General features: G+C 48.1%; 1 protein-coding gene across 1 annotated transcript in view; it reads left to right on the top strand.

The window, feature by feature from the left end:
- Window positions 1-15,720, top strand: part of DCHS1 (dachsous cadherin-related 1) — a 63,296-nt gene extending 47,576 nt beyond the window's left edge. Inside the window, exons 18-21 of the mRNA XM_069969297.1 lie at window positions 6,342-6,472; window positions 6,577-6,863; window positions 6,983-7,121; window positions 10,005-15,720. Coding sequence (XP_069825398.1) covers window positions 6,342-6,472; window positions 6,577-6,863; window positions 6,983-7,121; window positions 10,005-12,610 — 3,163 coding nt within the window. The 3' untranslated portion in view covers window positions 12,611-15,720. The remainder of the gene's footprint in view (window positions 1-6,341; window positions 6,473-6,576; window positions 6,864-6,982; window positions 7,122-10,004) is intronic.
- Window positions 15,721-27,603: the final 11,883 nt, after the last annotated feature.

Genomic DNA, 27,603 nt, shown 5'->3' with positions numbered 1-27,603 from the left:
ACAGAGAGGTCCGGTATATGTACAGAGAGCACAGGTGCGGTATATGTACAGAGAGCACAGGTGCGGTATATGTACAGAGAGCACAGGTGCGGTATATGTACAGAGAGCGCAGGTGCGGTATATGTACAGAGAGCGCAGGTGCGGTATATGTACAGAGAGCGCAGGTGCGGTATATGTACAGAGAGTGCAGGTGCGGTATATGTACAGAGAGCGCAGGTCCGGTATATGTACAGAGAGGTCCGGTATATGTACAGAGAGCACAGGTGCGGTATATGTACAGAGAGCACAGGTCCGGTATATGTACAGAGAGCACAGGTGCGGTATATGTACAGAGAGCACAGGTCCGGTATATGTACAGAGAGCACAGGTGCGGTATATGTACAGAGAGCACAGGTGCGGTATATGTACAGAGAGCACAGGTGCGGTATATGTACAGAGAGCACAGGTGCGGTATATGTACAGAGAGCACAGGTGCGGTATATGTACAGAGAGCACAGGTGCGGTATATGTACAGAGAGGTCCGGTATATGTACAGAGAGGTCCGGTATCTGTACAGAGAGCACAGGTCCGGTATCTGTACAGAGAGCACAGGTCCAGTATATGTACAGAGAGCACAGGTCCGGTATGGGTACAGAGAGGTCCGGTATATGTACAGAGAGGTCTGGTATATGTACAGAGAGGTCCGGTATATGTACAGAGAGCACAGGTCCGGTATATGTACAGAGAGCACAGGTGCGGTATATGTACAGAGAGCACAGGTCCAGTATATGTACAGAGAGCACAGGTCCGGTATGGGTACAGAGAGGTCCGGTATATGTACAGAGAGGTCTGGTATATGTACAGAGAGGTCCGGTATATGTACAGAGAGCACAGGTCCGGTATATGTACAGAGAGCACAGGTCCGGTATCTGTACAGAGAGCACAGGTGCGGTATATGTACAGAGAGCACAGGTGCGGTATATGTACAGAGAGCACAGGTCCGGTATATGTACAGAGAGCACAGGTCCGGTATATGTACAGAGAGCACAGGTCCGGTATATGTACAGAGAGCACAGGTCTGGTATATGTACAGAGAGCACAGGTCCGGTATATGTACAGAGAGGTCCGGTATATGTACAGAGAGCACAGGTCCGGTATATGTACAGAGAGCACAGGTCCGGTATATGTACAGAGAGCACAGGTCCGGTATATGTACAGAGAGCACAGGTCCGGTATATGTACAGAGAGCACAGGTGCGGTATATGTACAGAGAGGTCCGGTATATGTACAGAGAGCACAGGTGCGGTATATGTACAGAGCGCACAGGTGCGGTATATGTACAGAGAGGTCCGGTATATGTACAGAGAACACAGGTGCGGTATATGTACAGAGAACACAGGTGCGGTATATGTACAGAGAGCACAGGTCCGGTATATGTACAGAGAGCACAGGTCCGGTATATGTACAGAGAGGTCCGGTATATGTACAGAGAACACAGGTGCGGTATGTGTACGGAGAGCACAGGTGCGGTATGTGTACAGAGAGCACAGGTCCGGTATATGTACGGAGAGCACAGGTCCGGTATATGTACAGAGAGCACAGGTGCGGTATGGGTACAGAGAGGTCTGGTATATGTACAGAGAGGTCGGGTATATGTACGGAGAGCACAGGTCCGGTATATGTACAGAGAGCACAGGTGCGGTATGGGTACAGAGAGGTCCGGTATATGTACAGAGAGGTCTGGTATATGTACAGAGAGGTCGGGTATATGTACGGAGAGCACAGGTCCGGTATATGTACAGAGAGCACAGGTCCGGTATATGTACAGAGAGCACAGGTCCGGTATATGTACAGAGAGCACAGGTCCGGTATATGTACAGAGAGGTCCGGTATATGTACAGAGAGGTCCGGTATATGTACAGAGAGCACAGGTCCGGTATATGTACAGAGAGCACAGGTCCGGTATATGTACAGAGAGCACAGGTGCGGTATATGTACAGAGAGCACAGGTGCGGTATATGTACGAAGAGCACAGGTCCGGTATATGTACAGAGAGCACAGGTGCGGTATATGTACAGAGAGCACAGGTCCGGTATGGGTACAGAGAGGTCCGGTATATGTACAGAGAGGTCCGGTATATCTACAGAGAGGTCGGGTATATGTACGGAGAGCACAGGTCCGGTATGGGTACAGAGAGGTCCGGTATATGTACAGAGAGGTCCGGTATATGTACGGAGAGCACAGGTCCGGTATGGATACAGAGAGGTCCGGTATATGTACAGAGAGGTCGGGTATATGTACGGAGAGCACAGGTCCGGTATGGGTACAGAGAGGTCCGGTATATGTACAGAGAGGTCCGGTATATGTACGGAGAGCACAGGTCCGGTATATGTACAGAGAGGTCGGGTATATGTACGGAGAGCACAGGTCCGGTATATGTACAGAGAGGTCGGGTATATGTACGGAGAGCACAGGTCCGGTATATGTACAGAGAGGTCGGGTATATGTACGGAGAGCACAGGTCCGGTATGGGTACAGAGAGGTCCGGTATATGTACAGAGAGGTCCGGTATATGTACGGAGAGCACAGGTCCGGTATGGATACAGAGAGGTCCGGTATATCTACAGAGAGGTCGGGTATATGTACGGAGAGCACAGGTCCGGTATGGGTACAGAGAGGTCCGGTATATGTACAGAGAGGTCCGGTATATGTACGGAGAGCACAGGTCCGGTATGGATACAGAGAGGTCCGGTATATGTACAGAGAGGTCGGGTATATGTACGGAGAACACAGGTCCGGTATGATCTGCCCCCTGAACCTGAGGCTGGGTTGTCACTCTGCGGTTGACACCATGCCCATATGCATTAGTCAGTGGCTTGTTATGTTGCCCCCATTGGGCAGTACATTGGCTCGGCTTTGTCCACATGCATCACAGCGTCCCAGCCATGAGAACGTCTGTAACTGGCATCAGAGAACAAGCAAATGTCCATCTGAGGAGAAAAGACTAAGGGTGGCATTTATTAAGTCCGGCGTTTTTTACGCCGGACTTATAAATGCCCCCGCAGCTCCGGCGCTACGGAGATTTATGTAGAGGCGGACTGCCTCTACATAAATCCCGTGCACGCCAGTGCGCACCGCCGAAAACCTACGCCAGCTGAGGACTGGAGTAGGTTTTCGGCGTACATTTGGGCGGAACGGATGGTAAATCGCGCGGACTCTGAGTCCGCACCCTCCGTTCTGCCCACTACACGCCCCCTTTCCGCCCCCCGGCGTACTCGGCGGAAAGTGCCGATTTGCGAATATTTTATTCGCAAATCGGCCATTTGCGAATAAAAAAATACGCAAATCGGCCCTTTCCGCCGAAAATCATCCGTTCGCCAGATGATACATGTGGCCCTAAGACTAAAGATCCGACCTCGGCTTGATAGAGAAGCTAGAGAAGAGTGGCCAACAGTGAGAGACTAAGGAGAGTTATAAAAGTGCTCAGATGTGATCAGACGGAGGAACCCCCAGATATTACAGGATCATTCTCATCTTATAAAGTGTGGGGATATACCTACCATACACCATCATAGCCATCAGAGGGCGCCGCCGCCCCCAGAATGGAGCAATCATCTGTCAGTCATATCCCCACCAATCAGTGTTGGTATATACCTAGGATACATGTAGGCTGGAGTGCTGTAAAGCATGGTGGTCTATGGAGGAGATGCCCACAAGCCTAGTGCCAGCACGCACAATGCCCAGCGTCTCCTGCAGCGGTATGGGGGCATCACTGGAGCAGTAGAATGTGTTCTCCGCAGTGATGATGGATGAATCTGCCTGTATCAGATACAGTACATGTCTCCCACCTGTGCAGCCACATACAGTACATGTATCCCACCTGTGCAGCCACATACAGTACATTTCTCCCACCTGTGCAGCCACATACAGTACATTTCTCCCACCTGTGCAGCCACATACAGTACATGTCTCCCACCTGTGCCCCAGCAGTGATTAGGGGCCCATGTGTTCTATCCCCTATTAGTGCTGTTCTGGGGTCACTTCCTATATACTCCCATCCCCCACACAGCATCCAGTGTATAATGCCCCCAGGACCCTCCAAGTACAACAGCTGCAAACACTACAACTCCCAGCATGTACAGCAGTCTGCAGCCCTCAGGATGTGCTGGGATTTGAAGTAAAAATGAGCAGACAACTCAATGGGTTTTCCTCTCGGAAACTACAACTCCCAGCATTCTCTGAGAGCTTCATAAGTGTAAGGCATTCTGAGAGTTGTAGTTCTTGTTACTCAGGCAGCTGTGGTCACAGATACATCAGTGCAGGATGGGACCAGGTCAGCATGTTGCTTCTGACAGGTTCTTTATTTGGGGGCCCCCTATGATCAGTTCTATTGGTGGCCACAGGGACCCCAGTACCACACTGGGGCCGGCACAGACTGCAGTACAGTCCTCTAGTGGGCCCTGGCATCTGTGCTGTAGCAGGACACGTGTACTGGATACCCGGCTGTACATATGTGTGCACCTTCAAGGCAGAAAGATGGAGGAACAAATAGGTTATGGGGGCCCAAACATATTGTTTGTACAGGGGGACTTTGCAGTCTGTGTCCACCACTGGCGTGACGGGGGGGCCGCTCATCTAGGTGTAGGTGTGACGGGGGGGCGCTCATCTAGTTGTAGGTGTGACAAGGGCCCGCTCCTCTAGGTGTAGGTGTGACGGGGGCCCGCTCCTCTAGGTGTGACGGGGGGCCGCTCCTCTAGGTGTAGGTGTGACGGGGGGCCGCTCATCTAGTTGTAGGTGTGACAAGGGCCCGCTCCTCTAGGTGTAGGTGTGACGGGGGCCCGCTCCTCTAGGTGTGACGGGGGGCCGCTCCTCTAGGTGTAGGTGTGACGGGGGGCCGCTCCTCTAGGTGTAGGTGTGACGGGGGGGCCGCTCCTCTAGGTGTGACGGGGGGCCGCTCCTCTAGGTGTGACGGGGGGCCGCTCCTCTAGGTGTGACGGGGGGCCGCTCCTCTAGGTGTGACGGGGGGCCGCTCCTCTAGGTGTGACGGGGGGCCGCTCCTCTAGGTGTAGGTGTGACGGGGGGCCGCTCATCTAGGTGTAGGTGTGACGGGGGGCCGCTCCTCTAGGTGTAGGTGTGACGGGGGGCCGCTCATCTAGGTGTAGGTGTGACGGGGGGGGGGGGGGGGGGCGCTCATCTAGGTGTAGGTGTGACGGGGGGCCGCTCATCTAGGTGTAGGTGTGACGGGGGGCCGCTCATCTAGTTGTAGGTGTGACAAGGGCCCGCTCCTCTAGGTGTAGGTGTGACGGGGGGGCCGCTCATCTTGGTGTAGGTGTGACGGGGGGGGGGGGCGCTCATCTAGGTGTAGGTGTGACGGGGGGGGGGGCGCTCATCTAGGTGTAGGTGTGACGGGGGGGGGGGGGCGCTCATCTAGGTGTAGGTGTGATGGGGGGCCGCTCATCTAGGTGTAGGTGTGACGGGGGGGGGGCGCTCATCTAGGTGTAGGTGTGACGGGGGGGCGCTCATCTAGGTGTAGGTGTGACGGGGGCCGCTCATCTAGGTGTAGGTGTGACGGGGGCCGCTCATCTAGGTGTAGGTGTGACGGGGGGCCGCTCATCTAGGTGTAGGTGTGACGAGGGGGGGGTGCTCATCTAAGTGTAGGTGTGACGGGGGGCCGCTCATCTAGGTGTAGGCGTGACGGGGGGGCCGCTCATCTAGGTGTAGGTGTGACGGGGGGCCGCTCATCTAGGTGTAGGTGTAACGGGGGGGCGCTCATCTTGGTGTAGGTGTGACGGGGGGGGGGGCGCTCATCTAGGTGTAGGTGTGACGGGGGGGGTGCTCATCTAGGTGTAGGTGTGACGGGGGGCCGCTCATCTAGGTGTAGGTGTGACGGGGGGGCGCTCATCTAGGTGTAGGTGTGACGGGGGGGCGCTCATCTAGGTGTAGGTGTGACGGGGGGGCGCTCATCTTGGTGTAGGTGTGACGGGGGGCCGCTCATCTTGGTGTAGGTGTGACGGGGGGCCGCTCATCTTGGTGTAGGTGTGACGGGGGGGCCGCTCATCTTGGTGTAGGTGTGACGGGGGGGGGCGCTCATCTAGGTGAAGGTGTGACGGGGGGGGGGCGCTCATCTAGGTGTAGGTGTGACGGGGGGCCGCTCATCTAGGTGTAGGTGTGACGGGGGGCCGCTCATCTAGGTGTAGGTGTGACGGGGGGGCCGCTCATCTTGGTGTAGGTGTGACGGGGGGCCGCTCATCTAGGTGTAGGTGTGACCGGTATACACAAACTTTGGCCGTATCATGTGCACTAGTATATCTGTTACTACATTGTGTGCGTGTAGTCACAACCTCACTTACATCTCTTATCAGGTTGGTGATCACAGCGACGGATCGTGGGTCTCCTCCTCTCACTGGATCGGCCACCCTGACCCTGGTGGTGATGGATGTCAATGATAACAGTCCGACTATTCCCCTACAGCTGGAGCTCAGCGTCCGGGAGGGTAGGTGCTATGGACGGCAGCGTGACGGCCACGTGTAGCCTGATTGTGATGACTGAGTGTGTACCCGCCCTCGCCCATATCAATGGCCATCCTCTCACTTACAGATGCCCTCATTGGATCAGAAATCGCTCAGGTGACAGCCAATGATGTGGATTCCGGACCCCCCTTGTGGTATATGCTGACCATTGATGGATCTCTGGGAAGCACATTCAGCATCTTCCGCTATGGAGGACAGATATGGCTGACAGAGCCCCTTGACTACGAGGAGCGCTCATCGTACACACTGAGCGTACAGACATCGGATGGGAAACACCAGACACGGGCCGATGTCAGACTCACCCTACAGGATGTCAATGATAATGCTCCCGAGTTCAAGCAGAGTCTTTACCAGGTACGAGCCCCCCATGTGTCCAGGAGGGGTGACCCCGTCACCTTCCTACCCAGAGATTACACTAGCGTACAGCTCCCCCTAGTGTTAATACTACAATAATGATCACTTCTCTCCCTCAGGTCATAATCCTGGAGCACACACCGGCGTGGACCCCGCTCATCACTATAACGGCCACAGATCGAGACTCTGGGGAGATGGGCAGAGTCACCTACAGAGTGCTGTCATCTGGTGCTGCCTTTCACATCCATCCGGACAATGGTACGACTGCCATCATCCCCACTGACAGCATTAAAGGAGCACTCCGCAGAAAATCTTTCACATTCAAATCAACAGGTTTCAGAAAGTTATACAGATTTATAGTTTACTTCTATTTAAAAAAAAATCCATACTTATCAGCTGCTGTATGTCCTGCAGGAAATGGTGTATTCCCTTCAGTCTTCCAGTACTTACCAGCTGCTGTGTGTCCTGCAGGAAATGGTGTATTCCCTCCAGTCTTCCAATACTTATCAGCTGCTGTATGTACTGCAGAAAGTGGTGTATTCTCCCCAGTCTGACACAGTGCTCTCTGCTGCCGCCTCTGTCCATGTCAGGAACTGTCCAGAGCAGGAGAGGTTTTCTATGGGGATTTGCTGCTGCTCTGGACAGTTCCTGACATGGACAGAGGCGGCAGCAGAGAGCACTGTGTCAGACTGGAGAGAATACACCACTTTCTGCAGGACATAAAGCAGCTGATAAGTACTGAGAGACTGGAGATTTTTTTAATTTGCAAATCAGTATAACTTTTTGAAACCAGTTTTTTTTTTTTTTTTAAGGGGGAAAAAAAAAAAAAAAAAAAAATCGCTGGAGTGCCCCTGTAAGAAGTCTAGTCCCACAAACTGCCCTAGGCTTTGCACAAGCATACTATGGTTTTATGGACCCAAGATCGCTCACATTACCGTCACAATCATGTGCCCATAATATATGTAAAAGATTAAAGCAGGTTATCCAGGCTGAAAAAATGGCAGCTTTCCCCCAGAAACAGCACCACTCTTGTCCCCGGTGGGGGGGGTGCAGCTCAGTTCCCTATAAGTAAAGGCCCTATTCCACGGAACTTTTTCGAACGATTATCGTTCATAAAATCGTTCAAACGACCGCTCGTTAACGATATTCATTCTGTGGAGAATAGCTGTAAACAAGCGAACGACAACAGCGAAATCGTCGTTAAGTCGTTCACTATTTTTTTTCAACATGTCGAAAAAAAATCATTGGTCTTTCAACAATAATTCGCTAATCTTTTTGTTGAATAAAAAATCTTTCAGTCGTTCTTGAAATGTCTACCTACATTTCCCACATTTTAAACCATGTAACGATGTAACGACCGCAAAAAAAAAATCGTTACACTACAGATATCGTTCACGTTCCCACATGTACTATGTGTTATTGTTCGCTTTAAAAAAACGTTAAGTGCTCGTTAACGAGCGGTCGTTGGAGCGGGTCTATGAACGATAATCGTTCCGTGAAAAAGGGCTATAAATTCTAAGAGCTGAATTGTAATACCACGCACAACTGAAGGACAGGGGTGGCACCGTTTTTTTTTTCTAGTCCCAGATAATCCCTTCAAGTGGAAAAGACATCACACATCTTCTGTAGAACAGGCCATCCAATGGTGGAAGACATCTTCAAGAAACAACAACCACCTTATGCGAGGACCTGCAGTAAGCTCTGATCACTGCTGTACAGGAGGCTGCTATTAGTAGGAAGGGCACATAAGACATCTACAGAAGGCTGCCAGGAGGAGAGCACTGCTACTCGGGATGATCAGCCTAGAAGGCAAGATGGTGGAGGACATAGATACATAGAGATGAAGCACCTGGGACCCAGCTGGACTTCTGGAGCAATGTGTCCAGGACAAATGTGGCATATATACAGTTAGATAGCCGCAGGACCAGAGGATGTGAGCACCTCAAAGTAAGGTTCCTATTCCACGGAGCGATGGCCGATTATCGCTCCATGGAATAGAGACAACGATCAGCCGATGATCGTGTCATCGGCTGATCATTGATTCAGGTTCAAACCTAAAATCATCGGGCACCGACCATGCATCGCTGCGTGAAATAGCGATGCACGGTGGGCGACTGACGATTTCACGAGCACCATGCTTTACCGATGTCCTTGCAGCCCTTGTCTAAACACCATACTTTACCTAAACATGTTGCAGGTCTTCTCCTGCGCTCCTTCTTCCTCCTGATCCTGCGCAGCAGCAGCTTTGGTGTGGCCTGTCTTAGCTGACAGACCACTCAGCCAATCACTGGCAAGGACCGCCGCGTCAGATCAGACAGACAGCACCGAAGCTGCTGCTGCGCGCGGAACCAGGAGCGCAGGAAAACACCTGCAACTTGTTTAGGTAAAGTATGGTGTTTTAACAAGGGCTGCAAGAATGTCAGTAATGATGTCCCTGCAGCCCTCGCTAAACGATCAGGCCGTGTAATAAGCCCAGTAAACGAGCACCGATCTAGCAGATTGGCGCTCGTTTGCATTATTGATCGGGCCCCCCTCGGCCCGTGGAATAGAACCCTAAGTGATGAGAAGATGTAAAGAAGGGTGGAAAAGAAGATTTATAACCAGAAGATATCCATTGAAGCAGATGAACCAGAAACCTGGAGGTGTAAAGCATGATGGCGAGATCTTCTGATCAGGAGAAGGTGGTGGGATCTGTGAGAAGGTTAACGGCAGAAATTGGACCTACTGTAGTAACGAGCTAATAGCGCTCCCATCATCAGTAATGGATGAAGAAAGAAACGGAGGGTTCCTGTCACAGCTCAGACCTAAATCCCGTCCAGATGGGAAACCGGCTGAGCGTGGAGTAGCAGGAAACCCCCAAAGCCTCACAGGAAACATTCTCCACCGCGGAGGGATTATGTCTCCCAGTCCTTGTCTGACATAGACAATGATAGGAAACTCCTGGCAGGGGAGTGTCTACGGAGATCAGGGGCACCTCATTTTCCACAAAATGGAAGGGACAGAAATCTGTTTTCGGAGACTTCAAACCCCTTTATATACCATGTGAGAACTTAGTCTGCTAAAGATTATAGAGCTTATAGATTTACCACAGCACATTATTTAGTTTCTGGATAATAACTTTTCTTCACTTTCTATTTTCAGGGACCCTCTTCACGAAACAGCTGATGGAGTTGGATTCGTCTCAACCTCTGGTGGATGTGTTAGTCGAAGCTCGAGATCAAGGATCCCCAAGCCTTGCTTCTGTTGTAACAGTACAGGTTCTGATTATGGATATCAACGATCACGTCCCCACGTTCCCACAACAACAATACACGGCTGTGGTACCCGAGGACCTACCCCTAGGTAGTACCATCTTGATTTTAGAGGCCACTGATGCAGATTTGACAGCAGAAAACTCAGTACTGGATTATACTATTCTGAGTGGGAATGTTGGCAACGTGTTCCAAGTACAGAGTGGACTGCGCCTCTGGAATGGACATTTTCAGCAAATTGGTTCAATTATCTTGACGGATGCACTCGATTTCGAGACAATGCACTTCTATAATCTAACTCTGGGAGCATCGGATAGAGGCGTTCCCCAGAAAAGTCACTCTGTCCATGTCCTCATCACTGTCCTGGATGTCAATGATAACCCACCAGTATTTCCGCGACCAGATTACAGCGTACTCCTTAGTGAAGCCGCACCGGTCGGCTCTGAGGTGCTCCGAGTGCTGGCACAAGATTCTGACTCTGGACAAAACGGTTTGCTGCATTACAGAATCACATCTGGCGATGAGAGTCGATTTTTTCAGATCAATGAGGGAACTGGCGCAATAAAGCTGGTGCGTCAGCTGGACAGGGAGAGGCAGGCTGTGCACACGTTAGTTGTCTTAGCCTTTGATGGCAACAGCGGCCTGGTAAATTTTGCACTTACTCCGGTCACTGTGGAAGTCCGAGACATCAATGACAACAAGCCTTATTTTCCAGTACAGATTCTGACCACAAGTATAAGGGAAAACCAGCCAGCGAACACTTTACTTACTATCATTCATGCCATTGACCTGGACACAGGCATGTTTGGCCAGTTGCTATATACAGTGCTAGAGCTTCCAGCAACAGAACCGGGACTACTTACTGGAAAAGATGTATTTTCTGTGAACAGGACTTCGGGAGAACTACTGTCCCGGCAGAGCTTTGACTATGAACGCAGCAAAGCCTTCAATATGATTATAAAGGCAACAGATGCTGGAAACTTTTCTGCAACGGTCACTGTTCAAGTTCTTGTGATGGGGGAGGATGAGTATGACCCCGTATTTGTTGCTCCATACTTCAGTTTTGAGGTTCCAGAAGGTGCCAGTAAAGGTCAGATTATTGGGAAGGTTCAGGCAACAGATGAGGATGAAGGGGCTGATGGCATGGTACTCTACTCTTTTTCTAAACCATCACCCTACTTTGGAATCAATGAAACAACAGGTCAGGTCTATCTGAAGGTAGACGGTCAGAGACACCGTTCTGGACGCTCAAAAAGAGAGACAAGGGAAATGACTATGGAAGTTCATGCTCACAGTCCTCTGCCATCTTCACGAGTAGCCATGGCTCAGCTAACTGTGGATATTACACACACATCTTTTGGTTTGGCCCCAGACCTGAATTTACTACTCATAGTATCAGTTGCTTCATCATTGGCAGTAGTTGTGGTTTTAGCGGCAGTCGCCATTATTCTGGTTGTCTGCAGGTCCCGGGGGATGCAAAAGAAGAATGAAGAAACTGATGCCCAACTAGACAATTTGCAAGGTAGTACACTGCCAAGAATGGGGCACGATAAACCAGTTATTGGTAGTGGTGATCGTCTTTATCACCAAACTCTTCCAGGTTATTCTATGGAATCTTCCACTGTTGATGGCTCTTATACTCGAGGGGGCTCTCTAGATCCCTCCCATTCCAGTGGACGGGGATCAGCTGAAGCTGCAGAAGATGATGAGATCCGTATGATCAATGAATATCCTCGTGTTGCAAGCATTACATCTTCTATGCAAGAACACATATCTGCTCGTGGTCCAGATTCTGGTATACAACAAGATGCCGATCAGCTGTCTGATATCTCCTGTGACCCCTCTATGGACAGTGGACAATGGTTCAAAAACAAAAAGGGTGCTGGTCAATCGACACTTTATCGAGATGATAGTGGTGGTGGAGGGGCTTTTATGGGGGTGGGTTGTGGGTTAAATATGTCACATCCAAAGGACTATTCTTTCCCTGAAGATGGCAAACCATCTGTAGAAGGATCCTTGACAGCTATTGTTGCTAGCGATGAGGAACTACGTGGCAGCTACAACTGGGATTATTTGCTGAATTGGTGTCCACAGTTCCAGCCATTGGCCAGTGTCTTCATGGAGATTGCTCGACTCAAAGACGAGTCAGCATTAAGAAAACCTTTCCAGCCAAAACCAAAAGCAATTCCTCAACCTCGTATCGATCCACCTCCTCTCATCACATCTGTTGCTCATCCTGGTGCTAAAACTGTGCCTCCTAAGCCTGCGGTGGCCAGAACCTTCCCCAACTTCTCATCACTACGCCGTTCCCCTATAACCCACGAAGCTTCTCTCTCCTCCTCTGTTATACCACCTAGCTTCTCCCCGTCTCTGTCTCCTCTAGCAGCACGCTCACCAGTCGTGTCCCCATTCGGTATCTCCCAGGGACCATCAGCCTCTGTTCTTAGTACAGAACATAATATTGACCCATCTGGTGATGGGGAACTAAGAATTTAATAAGATTGGCAAATGTGGAGGATACAGACACACAGAAAACACAAGAGTCTTGTGGCAATAGACTAAAAGTTTAAAGACCATAAAGCCTGCAGAGTAATAACATAGAATATAAAGGGTTAGAATAGACCCATCTTGGTTTTCGGAGGCCAAATTGATGGGCAATCCTTTTATGATGCTTCATTCAAGGTTCCCTCTGTTGAACAGGGGTAGGCAGCTTCACGTCTCTGCAGCACGTGACAATACTCTTAGTAAAGTCGATGCTCCACTCGGCTATAATGCTGACCATCATGCAGTCCTGCCCTTGACTGGCAGCTATTTTTTGTTTTTCAACGTTTTCTACATATCAGGCAGGACCTGCTTACCAGCAGCTGCATAAAGTCCGCAAGGGTTGTGACGTATCCAGGCTCTTTACCAGGATCACGTAAACTTAATTTGACATTTAATCGTGCTTACGTGAGCTTGACCAAGCCTCTTGATCAGATATACAGTATGACCTAAGAAGATGGAATGAGGAACGTTTACACAAGAAGTGTGATACAAGAGGGTACGGCAATGGAATGGTGGATTTTGTATAAATTATATGTATAAAGATCATTCTATGTGCACTTCAGAGGCTTATGGGGCAGAGAGCGAGCATAGTGTTCAGGATGTGTTTATGGATACAGCATGTGTGTTACATACAGTATGTGGCAGTGCACGGTGGACTGGATGGTATTGTATACAGTTATCTGGTCTTGTCTTTTAAGTGGCCCACCTTTCGAAGAAGAAATACAGATTACCCTTATATTCTGCAAAGGTCAGGTATATAGACATGAATCCAAAAAGACATTCCTCAGTCAAAAGTCCACACATGTCAGTAAGCTAAGTCAATAGGCTATACATCCTCAGTTGAAAGTCCACAAGTCAATAGGCTATACATTCTCAGTCAAAAGTCCACACAAGTCAATAGGCATTGCTTCTGTTGATCTTTTATTTAAATTTTTGTTAATGTTTCTGGCAAATCTGTTCTTGGAGTGACATAAGAAGCTCCTAGAGTTTACAATACTCTGTACACAACTGATGGGTCCATGACCTGATCACTGGACATCACCATAATACATTATACAATATGCATAGAACACAACAAACCCCAAAGTAGACATGACTATTCTATGAAGAACACCACAACCCCCAACATAACCAATTATTGGACATGGCCATAACTCAAATCTGCTGTACATAACTGTATATTATACTCTGTACCCAGAGCACTACAACCCCCAACATAACCATATCCTACTGTTTATAGAGTGGCGCCATACACATCGGCTTGCAGATAGGCTATCCATTTACACCCATCTTTCTTTGTAAGATAACTGTATAGAATATCTTTATAGTCTACAGTAATGGACAGGAGACTGTTAACAATAACAGGCAGGACGCCCTAATCTTGTAAAAGTCACCCGAAATGTATGAAGATGTTATACTGGGACAGATGATCTAGATAAAGTGGGTTTAACATGTCAGCTAAAACATTGTGTTAGTCGGGGGTCTGAACCAAGCCCCAAAAATAGTGGTTACAAAAGAACAAAGCCTCCGGGAAGTTCTGAAGCATTATGGGGGACCCGCTGGTGGTGCCCCTCAGGGACGTGTTTACACAAAAAGCCTTATGTCCACTCAAGGTATCTTCCCTCTGACTTTGCACTGTCAATTGTCCGTGGACAACACCCTCCATGGACATACAACCTATAGAAAGATGAGTCAGACTTGGTAAGGGATGGACGTGTCTCCACCAGTGCGGCATGGAAATGGTTTTGCTCTCACTATGCAATGTCACTGTGGTTCCTGTGGTGGCCATTAGCCGGTCACAAGCTGCAGAGTATTACTGACCAATAACCAGCCACAATATTCATATCAAGCAGGGCCAAAGATTCCATTGTCAGCAGGATAGGTCTTCTCAGACTAAGCAATAAGCCCTGTGCACCCAGGGATTAGTCGGCAGCATTATGTGTTCATGTCTACGAGGTCAGGGAGGGGTCAGCCTCCATCCCTGCCATTGCTTGTACGGTACTATTCACCTTTTGTGAGGCACTGGAGTGCGCCTTGTCTCAAACGGAGTGGCCCGTGTGTCTTATTCAATGTCAACCTCTAAGGACCTCATTCCAGTCATTCATTTTTGGTCTTTAGGACTCTGTTACTCTCTTGCTTCTCTGTCGTCTATGTTCAGTCTCTTTTCTTCCTCTCTCTCTATGTGACGTCGAGGGAACCTTCTCTCTTATCACAGAGCCTGTGCCATGGTGTGGCATCTTAACTATGTACTCCATATGCCACAATCTGCTGCGTATTCCCCATAAAGCACTTGTCGCGAGCACTGATCTCTCCGTCAGGACGGCTGCAGACGGCTCCTCCCTATTTTCCCTGTATGAAGACGCTGCTTATAGGTAGATGACGAGAGTAATAAGCTACCTGTGACTGATATAACAGTATTACCCCCACACTTAGTAGTGATGTCAGTGTTAACCCCACGAGTATTTATTTCAGTGTCACTTTACGGCCATATCAGTATTATCCTCCCATTGTACCTTGTACTAAGCAAAGGTACTATTCCATGTGTAACTGGGGGAAGGACTATAATGGAGGGGCCATCTCTTAGAAGATGGACACCAGAGCAGGAGCGACAGGCGGTAACACATTTCTGAGTCATATGATTTTGGTGATAGTTCCGACCCTCAGGTTTGCCCACCTACAGACGTCACTTGTAAGTAATAGCGCCCCAGGACCTTTCCGTTAAAGTCTGCTCCCCTCCGACCAGTCAGTGCTCCATGTAAACGCAACTTCTATGCCCCTGAGTGTTACAGCCAGCCGCCATGTCTATGTGTATCAGAAACTTATTTATTATACTCCAGAAAGCCAGCTGTCTCGCTTCTTTTTCTTTGTATTTAAAAAGACTATGTTGGGGAGGGGGGTATGAGGATTATTGTATTACAGGGTGCATACTGGGCACAAGGGACACTGCTATGTACCCCACTTCTCCCTTCGTGTTACCAGTCCACAAGTGCCAACTTTTATACAAAACTCCTTTTTAACATGTGGAAATTTCTTTGTAATAAAATAAATGAGAATTGACATCAGCAGAGTCTGGGGTGGTGGTCTGTTCACCAAGCGTCTCGGCACCATCCGGCACAATGTCTCCTAACGCAGAGTCTGGCTGTGGTGGTCTTTTCACCAATCGTTTCGGCACCATCCGGCACAACGTCTCCTCCTAGCGCAAAGTCTAGCGGTGGTGGTCGGCACAACGTCTCCTCCTAGCGCAGAGTCTGACGGTGGTGGTCTGTTCACCAAGCATCTCGGCACCATCCGGCAGAATGTCTCCTTCTAGCGCACAGAGTCTGGCGGTGGTGGTCTGTTCACCAAGCATCTCGGGGCGATTCGGCACAACGTCTCCTCCTAGAGCAGAGTCTGGCGGTAGTGGTCTATTCACCGAGCGTCTCAGGGCATTTCGGCACAACGTCTCCTCCTAGCACAGAGGATGAGAAGGCGGAGTGACAGCTGAAGTTCAAGATGGTGTCTGATCCGAAGCAGACTAAGGACTGCCAGGCCCAATCTATGCCACATTGAACTGCTGGCCAATGGAGGTCCAACGGTACTATATGGGGACTCCAATGATGGAGTGAGAGTCCAGCTGTACTACATGGAGGCTCTAAATAAGAGGCCAGTCACTGTACATGTATATAATAGTCTCACCCAGTGATGGAGTAGTGCACATCTATAGTGCTCTCGCCAACATAATGATTTGCCCAGAGCAGATTTACAGGTCATTACAGTGAATAATAAGCATCTGGTGCACAAACAGCAGGTGCTAGAAGGAAGCAATGGCCCCTGTACAGGAGGAATGTTGTAGCGTCTCTAGCAGATTACAACACATGCCCCAATGCAGCTATACCAGGGGCACGCCAAGGACACCCTCATCAGATCATAGCAGATGGCCCCCAGCCCTGCTGGATACCATACACGTTACACAGGGGAGGTCAGGACACCCTCATCAAATCATAGCAGATGGCCCCCAGCCCTGCAGGACACCATACATGTTACACATTGGGAGGTCCTTGGTTGACATTAGCTTGCTGTGCATATCCATCATAGCATCGGCACACCAATATATATATATTAAATATATATAATAATATATATATAGATCTGCAGACAATTGGTTCCACCCCCCACCCCCCAAATATACTGATTATTATTCTGAATAACATGTAGAAGAGATGAAACAGCTGGATATGTGATATATAGGTTACTGTACAGTATAGCAATCAGCATGTGGTATATAATGTATAGTAACTGTATAACCCTGATAACACAGCAGCTGGATATATGATATATAAGTTACTGTACAGTATAGCAGCATGTGGTATATAATGTATAGTAACTGTATAACCCTGATAACACAGCAGCTGGATATGTGATATATAAGTTACTGTACAGTATAGCAATCAGCATGTGGTATATAATGTATAGTAACTGTATAACCCTGATAACACAGCAGCTGGATATATAAGTTACTGTACAGTATAGCAGCATGTGGTATATAATGTATAGTAACTGTATAACCCTGATAACACAGCAGCTGGATATGTGATATATAAGTTACTGTACAGTATATAGCAGCATGTGGTGTATAATGTATAGTAACTGTATAACCCTGATAACACAGCTGCTGGATATGTGATATATAAGTTACTGTACAGTATAGCAGCATGTGGTATATAATGTATAGTAACTGTATAACCCTGATAACACAGCAGCTTGTAGATACAGGATGGAGCTGCAGATCCCCATAATGCAGTAGTGTAGTACAACAGGCTAGAATAGGAAATGAGAATTACAGAGCTATGCAGGAGGACAGTGACAGAAACTTTTCTATACAGCAGTGTGTATAGCTGAGTGTAAGTGCAGACACATTATAGCAGGAATGGAGAGGGTAGGAAACACAAGGACTGACAGAGACTGCAGGGAGCATGAAGGGATGAGCAGGATAGATGTGGGCACAGTACAGCAGCACTCTGGGGAGAGAGGGGTTACAGCTATGGAGAGATTACCTACACAGTCCTGTCCTCTGACCATGCCCCTCCCCCACAGTACAGGGAGCTCTTATATCAAAGCAATGCTCTAAAATCAAATTACAATTTAGAAAAACTGTGAGCTTTTTGCAAAATGCTCTCAATCCAAGTTACTCTTAAACCAAGGTACCACTGTATATATTTAGCTTAGTATATCATTATATGTATACACTCACCGGCCACTTTATTAGGTACACCATGCTAGTAACGGGTTGGACCCCCTTTTGCCTTCAGAACTGCCCCAATTCTTGGTGGCATAGATACAACAAGGTGCTGGAAGCTTCCTCAGAGACTTTGGTCCATAGTGACATGATGACATCACACAGTTGCCGCAGATTTGTCGGCTGCACATCCATGATGCCAATCTCCCGTTCCACCACATCCCAAAGATGCTCTATTGGATTGAGATCTGGTGACTGTGGAGGCCATTGGAGTACAGTGACCTCATTGTCATGTGCAAGAAACCAGTCTGAGATGATTCTAGCTTTATGACATGGCGCATTATCCTGCTGAAAGTAGCCGTCAGATGTTGGGTCCATTGTGGTCATAAAGGGATGGACATGGTCAGCAACAATACTCAGGTAGGCTGTGGCGTTGCAACCATGCTCAATTGGTAGCAAGGGGCCCAAAGAGTGCCAAGAAAATATTCCCCACACCACAACACCACCACCACCAGCCTGAACCGTTGATACAAGGCAGGATGGATCCATGCTTTCATGTTGTTGACGCCAAATTCTGACCCTACCGTCCGAATGTCGCAGCAGAAATCGAGACTCATCAGACCAGGCAACGTTTTTCCAATCTTCTACTGTCCAATTTCGATGAGCTTGTGCAAATTGTAGCCTCAGTTTCCTGTTCTTAGCTGAAAGGAGTGGCACCCGGTGTGGTCTCCTGCTGCTGTAGCCCATCTGCCTCAGAGTTGGCCGTACTGTGCGTTCAGAGATGCTCTTCGGCCTACCTTGGCTGTAACGGTTGGCTATTTGAGTCACTGTTGCCTTTCTATCAGCTGGAACCAGTCTGCCCATTCTCCTCTGACCTCTGGCACCAACAAGGCATTTCCGCCCACAGAACTGCCGCTCACTGGATGGTTTTTCTTTTTCGAACCATTCTCTGTAAACCCTAGAGATGGTTGTGCGTGAAAATCCCAGTAGATCAGCAGTTTCTGAAATACTCAGACCAGCCCTTCTGGCACCAACAACCATGCATTATATTATATTATATTATATAGATATATATAAATATATATATATATATATATATATATATATATATATATATATATAGTAGATGAAAGTCCGCGGCACACCAGGTAACGGTGAAGTAACTGTGATTTATTTGATTAAGTGCAGCAATCCATAGACGCAACGTTTCGGTGGTATCTCACCACCATTTTCAAGCGACGCTTGAAAATGGTGGTGAGAGCCACCATGACGGCACCCCTGGAGACTAGACTAGGAATACTCGCCTAGGGGGGGGGGGGGACCACTGCTTGTAGGACCCTACGACCAAATCTAAGGTCCTCCGAAGGAGAGAGTTGTAACCTGTAGTGTCTAAAAAATGTATGCGGGGAACTCCAGGTAGCTGCTCTACATATGTCCTCTATTGAGACTGCAGCCCTCTCTGCCCACGAGGTAGATACAGATCTAGTAGAGTGTGCGGTTATGGAGTTAGGAAGTTCTCTACCACTGACTCTATAGCATTCCTTAATGGCTTGTTTAATCCACCTTGATATTGTCTGTGAGGTGGCAGCCCTGCCCTTATTCTTCCCTTGGAAAGTTATTAAGATGTTGTTATCTATCCTCCAGTCCTTGGTGACCTTGAGATAGTGTATTATAGCTCGTCTAACATCTAAACAATGAAATGATGCTTCTCTGTCATTAGATGGGTTTACGCAAAAAGATGGTAGTATAACCTCTTGGGATCTATGAAAATCCGATACAACTTTAGGAAGGAAGGCTGGGTCAGGGGAGAGAGTGATTCTATCGTCTCGGATAATCATGTAAGGCTGAGTAATGGAGAAGGCTCTGATCTCTCCAACCCTTCTAGCAGAAGTAATTGCTAAGAGAAAAGCCACCTTCCAAGAAAGGAACTTGATGTGGATTTCTGATATTGGCTCAAATGGGGTTGATGTTAAATCCTGAGAGAACCAGATTTAGATCCCATGGTGGAAGTTTGGTTTTTATGGAAGGGTGAAGTCTCATTGCCGCCTTAATAAAACGCTTGATCCAAGGATGTTCTGCCAGTCTAACTTCATATAGGGCACTGAGGGCAGAGATTTGTACCTTAATAGTGCTGGGTCTAAGATGTTTATTGAGACCTTCTTGGAGAAAGTTCAAAATCAGAGGCATATTGGGTGGTTCTAGGACATTGACAGGGTGACCCACAAAACGGAGAAAGGTTTTCCATATTCTGAAGTAAATCTCCGAAGTGACCCTCTTTCTGCTGGCAAGCAAAGTCGATATTACTTCCTCTGAGAGTCCCCGGTCTCTTAATAATTGCCTCTCAAAAGCCATGCCGTCAGATGGAGATTCTTTACTCCTGGATGGTATACTGGGCCCTGGTTCAGGAGATCTATTCGCTCTGGTAGAATCCAGGGATCCGCTAGTGACATTTTGCGTAGCCAGGTGAACCACACCCTCCTGGGCCAAAATGGTGCAATCAGTATAACCTGCGCCCTGTCCTGTCTGATCTTCCTGATGACTCGGGGCAGCAGCCGTATGGGAGGGAAGGCGTACAGAAGGCCTGTCTGCCATGATTGTGCTAGAGCGTCTAGAGCCAACGGCCTGTCCGACTGGCATAGGGAATAGAAGGCTCTGATCTTTCTGTTCTGTCGGGAGGCAAAGAGGTCTATTTGTGGGGGGCCCCATAGCTGGCATATTTGATGGAATACCTCCTGATTTAATTCCCACTCCCCTTGATGAAGTTGGTGTCGGCTTAGGAAGTCTGCTGTGTAATTGTCCACCCCCCTGAGATGCAGGGCTGACAGGGAGAGAAGGTGAAGCTCCGCTAGCTTGAAAATGAAATGAGAAATTCTCATCAGTTCTACTGACCTGGTGCCCCCCTGGTGGTTTAAGTATGCCACTGCCGTGGCATTGTCCGTGAGGATTCTTACATTTCTTCCCTGAATTACAGGAAGGGACTGTGTTAACGCCAGAAATATTGCCCTTAGCTCTCTGATGTTCTGAGAGTCCCGGGAATGCTCTGGGTTCCATGCCCCCTGGAGCACCAGGGAGTCTGAGTGGGCCCCCCATCCGTACGGACTTGCGTCTGTTGTTATCGTTAGGGGGTCTTGAATGTTCCATGGCAGCCCCTTGTTTAAGTTGTCCTTCTTTATCCACCAGGCTAGGGACCTGATAGTCTGTGGAGATAAAACAAATAAATCGTCTAGATTGTCCTTTTGTCTGCTCCAGATCTCTAATATTTGTGATTGTAATGTTCTCGAATGGTATTGACCCCACTGAACTGCAGGTATGCAGGAGGTGAGAAGGCCTAGTACAGACATAGCTCCTCTGATCGAAACCTCTGGGTGATCTATAAACTCTTGGACCTTCTGGATGACTAAAGTTATTTTATTTTCGGGCAAAAAGGATCGTTGGGATACTGAATCTAGGCAGATCCCCAAAAACTTGCAACGTTGAGATGGGGTCTTATTAGACTTTTCTTCGTTTATTTCCCACCCAAGCTTGGAGAACACCTCCTCTATTACTACAATATCTGATGTTACAGATGGAATAGAATCACCAACTATCAGAAAGTCATCAAGGTATGGGATTATGATAATGTCCCTTTCTCTGATGTGGGCCATAACTTCCGCCATGACCTTGGTAAAAACCCTAGGGGCCTGTGAGATACCAAAGGGCATGGCCGTATACTGGTAGTGAAGCACCGATCCCGTCACATTCACAGCTACTCTGAGGAATCTCTGGTGATCTGGATGAATGGGTATATGGTAATATGCGTCTCTCAGATCTATTGTAGCCATGAAACAATTATGAGACAAGTTTAGAATGGCTGAAGAAATGGACTCCATTCTAAACTTCTCATAAGAGAGAACCTGATTTAGGGGCTTAAGGTTAATTATGGTTCGAAAGGAACCACTGGGCTTTTTAACCAAAAAAAGGGTAGAATAAAACCCCCTGCCCTTCTGTTCTTCTGGAACAGGGACTAATACTCTTTTGTCTACCAGTGATCTGACCTCAGATACCATTGCTGCCTGTTTCTCTGGATTAGAGGAAAGGTTAGTAATAATGAAACTTTCTCCTGGGGAGGACAAAAAGGAAATCTTAAGCCCATATTTTATTATGTTGCAAACAAAATTACTGTTCGAAATTTTACACCATTCTGAACAGAAAGAACTTAATCGCCCTCCCACAGGAATATGGCGTCATTGCGACGGTTTCTTAGAAGTGTCACCACCTGAGAACATGAGACCTCTACCTTTTTTAGGGGGTCTCCAATCCTTTCTTCCGACCTGGGCACCTCCTCTACCTCTTCTGCCTCTACCTCTAGAAGGCCTGGATGTCTGAGTAGAGACCAGAGGAAAGCCCTTTTTCTTGTCAGAGGTTTTCTCCAACACCTTCTCTAAAGCCGACCCAAACAGAAGATCCCCCTCACAGGGAACCGCACAGAGCTTGGCTCTGGAAGTTACATCTCCCTTCCAATCTCTAAGCCACAGAGTCCTTCGTGCTGAGTTAGAAAGGGCTGCCGATCTGGCAGATAGCTTCAATGCATCTGCAGACGCCTCCGCCATGAAGGATACGGATCCTTCAATAATTGGAAAACTGGCCAGTAACTGCTCCTTACTAGCCCCAGATATGATCTGCTCCTTTAGCTGTGCTACCCAGATCTCCGTAGCTCTAGCCACTGAGGTTGTTGCGATAAGAGGCTTAAACGTGGCTGTGGTGGCCTCCCAATTCTTTCTTAAATAGACCTCAGCCCTCTTATCCATAGGGTCCTTCATAGATGCAGAGTCCTCAAATGGTAGGGTGTCCTTACGGGTTAACTTTGCTACTGGAGGATCAATTAGGTGCTGTCTCCCAAGTTACTGACTCCTCAGTGCTAAAGGGATATTTCCTCTTGTACTGAAAAGAAAAAATTAAATAAATACAAACAGATATCGTCACAAAAAATAACTCTGTGAAGCCTGAAGATTTTGTGAACTTACAGCCCGGGGAACAAAGAATTTTCTATCCGGACGGGACCATTCGTTGGAGATCAGAGTCTTTATACTCTGATGAATGGGAAAAACCGGACGTTGTTTAGGAGCTAATCCTTCAAACATGATGTCTTGAATGGTTCTAGGCTGTGGGTTATCCTCTATGGCCATAGTTTGTCTAACAGCTTTAACAATACTGTCCACCATTTCAATTGGCATGAGCTTCTTAGCCGTCTCCACCACTTGGGTCTCGGTATTAAGAAGCTCTCCGGGCTCCTCCAGACCCGACATCTGTTCATCTCCCTCTACCTCTTCTTCTTCCTCATCCTCCTCCTCATATTGAGAGGGCGGGGCTTCACCACTCGGACCCGGCACCTCAACTGGGGCCTCATCCACAGGAATAATAACCTCAGGTGGGGTCAGAGCGGATGTGGAAGGGAGAGAGGCCTGGGAAAAAATAGAACTCTTCTAAGGATGGATGAGTAAGCCATCTATATAAGAGGCATAAAAAAGTACACCTACCCGAATCTGTCTCTTAATAAGCCCCTTCATGCTTCTCAAAAATGCTGGCCCCTGATCATCCAGGACCCTGTTCATGCATCCGCCACATAATGCCTTAGTATAAGCACTACTTAGCCGTTTCTTACAGATAGGGCACTCTCTAGGTTTAGTTTTAGCTCTCCTAGCTTCCTCCTATTACAAACAAAACAATATCAATCAATACCAACATAAAGTGAAGCACTATATGGGGGGAACCCCTCTTACCCAAACCATACCACAGCAGCCGCAGGTTGAGGGTTCTCAGATGTCTCAGCGCCTTGGGATTCCATAGTAATCGCTAACGCTAGCCACCAGGATCCACAGCAGAAATACCGTTTGGGAAAGGTACTCCAGTATACCAGATTCTCTGGAATACACTGAGCACAAGCCCAGCCTCCATTTTATATCTGGCGCCAAAAAAGAAAGCTGGCTGGCCCCGCCCCCCCCAGCCGCGGCGCTGATGCGGCTCACCCTCCCGTGCAAGGGGATTCTCTCCCCCCCCCTAACAGGCCGCAGCCCGGATGCCGCAGTCAAGGCCTACGGGTAATCCCAACTCACAGGGATCCCGGGCTGACGTCATCCGGCCGCGACTCGGACAGCGCGTGACGTCAGCGCGTCCGCGCACACGCCAGCCGGCTACGTGGGCCGACCGGACGCGCGCCGCGCACACGCCATCCACACTGCCGGAAAACAGCTGGAGAACACAACCCGGTCCTGGAGGCGCAAGGGGAGCACGGGGATCCTCTTCCGGAGGTGCGGGGGGCTCTAAGGCACAGACTCGGCTGTGGCTCCAGTAGCGGAGTCTTGTACAGCCAGGGATGTCGGCATACAGGTAATCAGCCGGGTGCCCCAGTCTTTCTGAAGAGAAAAAAGTCCAACATGCAGGTGGAGAACCCACCTGCCTGTCCTGCTCCCATGGGACAGGAAACAGATACTGGCGTGTGTGGGGCGATGAGCTTCTTTTAAAGGTCCAGTGGTCCTGTTTCCTGTCCAATGGGAGGAGGTAGTCCTCTCCAGGGGTGCCGTCATAGGGCGAGAGGAGAAAATTAGGTAAATAGGTATAAATGACCAGCTGGGTACACAGAGGGGGGTCACTCACCAAGGAGACTTACAGGTGTGGCATTCATAACGATACACGCATGGTAGGATGGCATGAGTCTAAGCCGTAACTGCCGGAGTCTCAGCAGCAGAACTGCGCATGTCCGCACACTGGCCAATCCGGCTCCGCTTCTGACGTCAGCTGGAATCGCGGCCAATTCATTGGTTGGGCCAGTGCACATAATAAACATAGATGATGACGCTATTGTGCAGATTGTTACTTTATTAAATAATGTATCAGGCTAATGGGCACTAACTCAGTGTAAATAAACTCACTCATACCTCCCCGCAAGGCACATCCAATTAACAGGGGGAACCTCCAACACGGCGGTGCGGTATCAACCATAGGTCGGACACACATTACCACAGTCGGACCGGACAGAAGCAGAACCGCAGCAGTACCAGGACTGGCGCTGCATGCGATCCGCTAACATCCACCCCTTGGGGGCCAAACGCAGGGGAAAATCATGCACACCACTGAGTGGGAATAACTCAAATAAATAAAAAAATATATATGAAAAAAACGCAACAGTCTGCACAGTAGTCAAATCTACAACAGCCACAAAAAGATTATAAACAGCCACCGTCATCCTGGATCTTGGTGAACCCCATGTGTCCCACAGGAAACTTGCTTGAAAATTTCAAATCTAAATAGAAAGAGAGAACAAAATGTATCAATATAATGTTATATATAGAGCAACATGTCAATACAATGGTAGAATAGACCAGATAGAGGTGGGTCCCAGAGAAACCACAAGGGGGCAAGGGCAAGGCAACTATCTAAGGTACCTGGGGAGAACTTTGAAATCTACATTAAGACCCCTAGGTTTGAGGGAATCTAACTCATGGATCCAACGTAACTCTCTTTTCTTAAGTGTAGCCAACCTATCACCACCTCTAGTGGGTACAGGAACATGATCAATAACCATCACCTTCAAGTCACGTTCATGGTGATGCATCTCAGAGAAATGTTTGGGTACGGGTAAGTCCATTCGCTCCTTGCGGATGGTATACCTGTGTTGGGAAAGTCTAGTTTGGCATCATAGGTGGTCTCACCAATATAGAGAAGGGGACAAGGACACCATAATGCATAAATGATCCAAGATGTTTCGCACGTAAGATGGCCACTGATTTTATAAGTGCGACCAGTGTTGGGATGTACAAAACGATCACCTTTGCAGATGTATCTACAGTTGACACATCTGTTGCAAGGGAAACAACCATCTCTAAGAGGACCAAGTAATAATTGGATAGAAGGTTTTTTCTGATAAGTCCCTGCCCTAACCAGTTTATCCCTTAGGCTAGGGGGTCTCTTATATGACATCAGGGGTTTCTGATGAAATTCACTTATATCGGGAAAACTTCTTTGTAGTATAGACCAGTGTTTATGTAGTATTTGTGTCACCTGACTACTGATACCACTGAACTCTGATACAAACGGGATTCTCTTCATCTCAATCTTTGTGTCATTTTTAGTCAAAAGGCTACTCCGATCCACTGTCAGAATTTCCCCTTTGTATTTGGCGGTAAGTCTCTTGGGATATCCACGTGCATGGAATTGTTCAGCCTTACACTCTAAGGCTGCGAGGGCTTTCGTAGGGTCTTCTACAATACGCTTTACCCGTATAAATTGGCTCTTAGGTAAGGAGTCAATAGTTCTTCTGGGGTGATTGGATTCGTATTTAAGAAGAGTGTTTTTGTCTGTGGCTTTTGTGTAGAGCTCTGTTTTGAATCTGTCCCCTTCTCTGTATACCAGAGTGTCCAAAAATTGGACCTGACTCTCTGATACAGACAGAGTAAATTTTATGTCTGGGTCCATGTTGTTAAGAAACTCATGAAAGTCGTGGAGGTCAGTCAAACTACCCCCCCAGGCTAGAAAAACATCGTCTATGTATCTCCACCACGCCACAATGTGTCTGGCGTGGTGGGACACATAGACATAAGTCTTATCAAGTTGGGCTACATACAAATTGGCGAAAGAAGGCGCCACATTAGAGCCCATAGCGGTCCCTTTCTTTTGGAGATACATCCGATTGTCAAATAGGAAAAAAATTGCACCTCAAAATCATGTCTAGTAGTGTCAGAATGAAGTCAATGCACCCACTACTGTAATCAGACCTCTGGAGAGTGGAGGCAATGGCGCGTATACCCTTCTCATGGCCTATAGAGGTGTTCTGCTGCTGAGACGCCGGCAGTTACGGCTTAGACTCATACCATTCTACCATGCGTGTATCGTTATGAATGCCACACCTGTAAGTCTCCTTGGTGAGTGACCCCCCTCTGTGTACCCAGCTGGTCATTTATACCTATTTACCTAATTTTTGCATTTTTCTGCATTGGTTGCACCTATGTAATGTCACTATTTTTACACGTGGAATGACACACTTCTGTTGGCACTGTGATTTGTTTTTGTATATTGACATAATATGTATATGGATTTTTTTTGCACTTTATTTATTGATTGTTAATCAATCATCCTATTGAAATGTGAACACATATATACTTGTATTGAGCACATGTTGTCACACTGCTTGAAAAAGCTCCCAGTGTGGGAGCGAAACGTCGCAAGTTTTGGGTGGAATAAACTTTACGCTTTTTTGATTCTACTCTGAATGCTGCGGTTATCTACTTGTTTATATACCACGCACTATTGGTCCCGTGTGCTGACCGCTTGGCACCCACCTTCTTTTTCATTGAGGAGTGCTGCAGGACTCTCTTATTTAATATATATATATATATATATATATATATATATATATATATATATATATATATATATAGAGGATACAGGTGTGTGACACACGAGCACCCCCACAGACCGCTCTGTATATCCCGCTGACATCTTGGGCACACAGTAACCTATACATATACATAGAGGATACAGGTGTGTGACACACGAGCCCCCCTACAGACCGCTCTGTATATACCGCTGACACTTGGGCACACAGTAACCTATACATATACATAGAGGATACAGGTGTGTGACACACGAGCCCCCCCCCCCCCACACAGACCGCTCTGTATATACCACTGACACTGGGGCACACAGTAACCTATACATATACATAGAGGATACAGGTGTGTGACACACGAGCCCC

Source organism: Dendropsophus ebraccatus, chromosome 5 (genome assembly GCF_027789765.1).
Source record: "Dendropsophus ebraccatus isolate aDenEbr1 chromosome 5, aDenEbr1.pat, whole genome shotgun sequence".
Classification (NCBI taxonomy): domain Eukaryota; kingdom Metazoa; phylum Chordata; class Amphibia; order Anura; family Hylidae; genus Dendropsophus; species Dendropsophus ebraccatus.
Note: the sequence above shows the minus strand (reverse complement) of the source record. Positions and strands in the feature narration are given on the sequence as shown.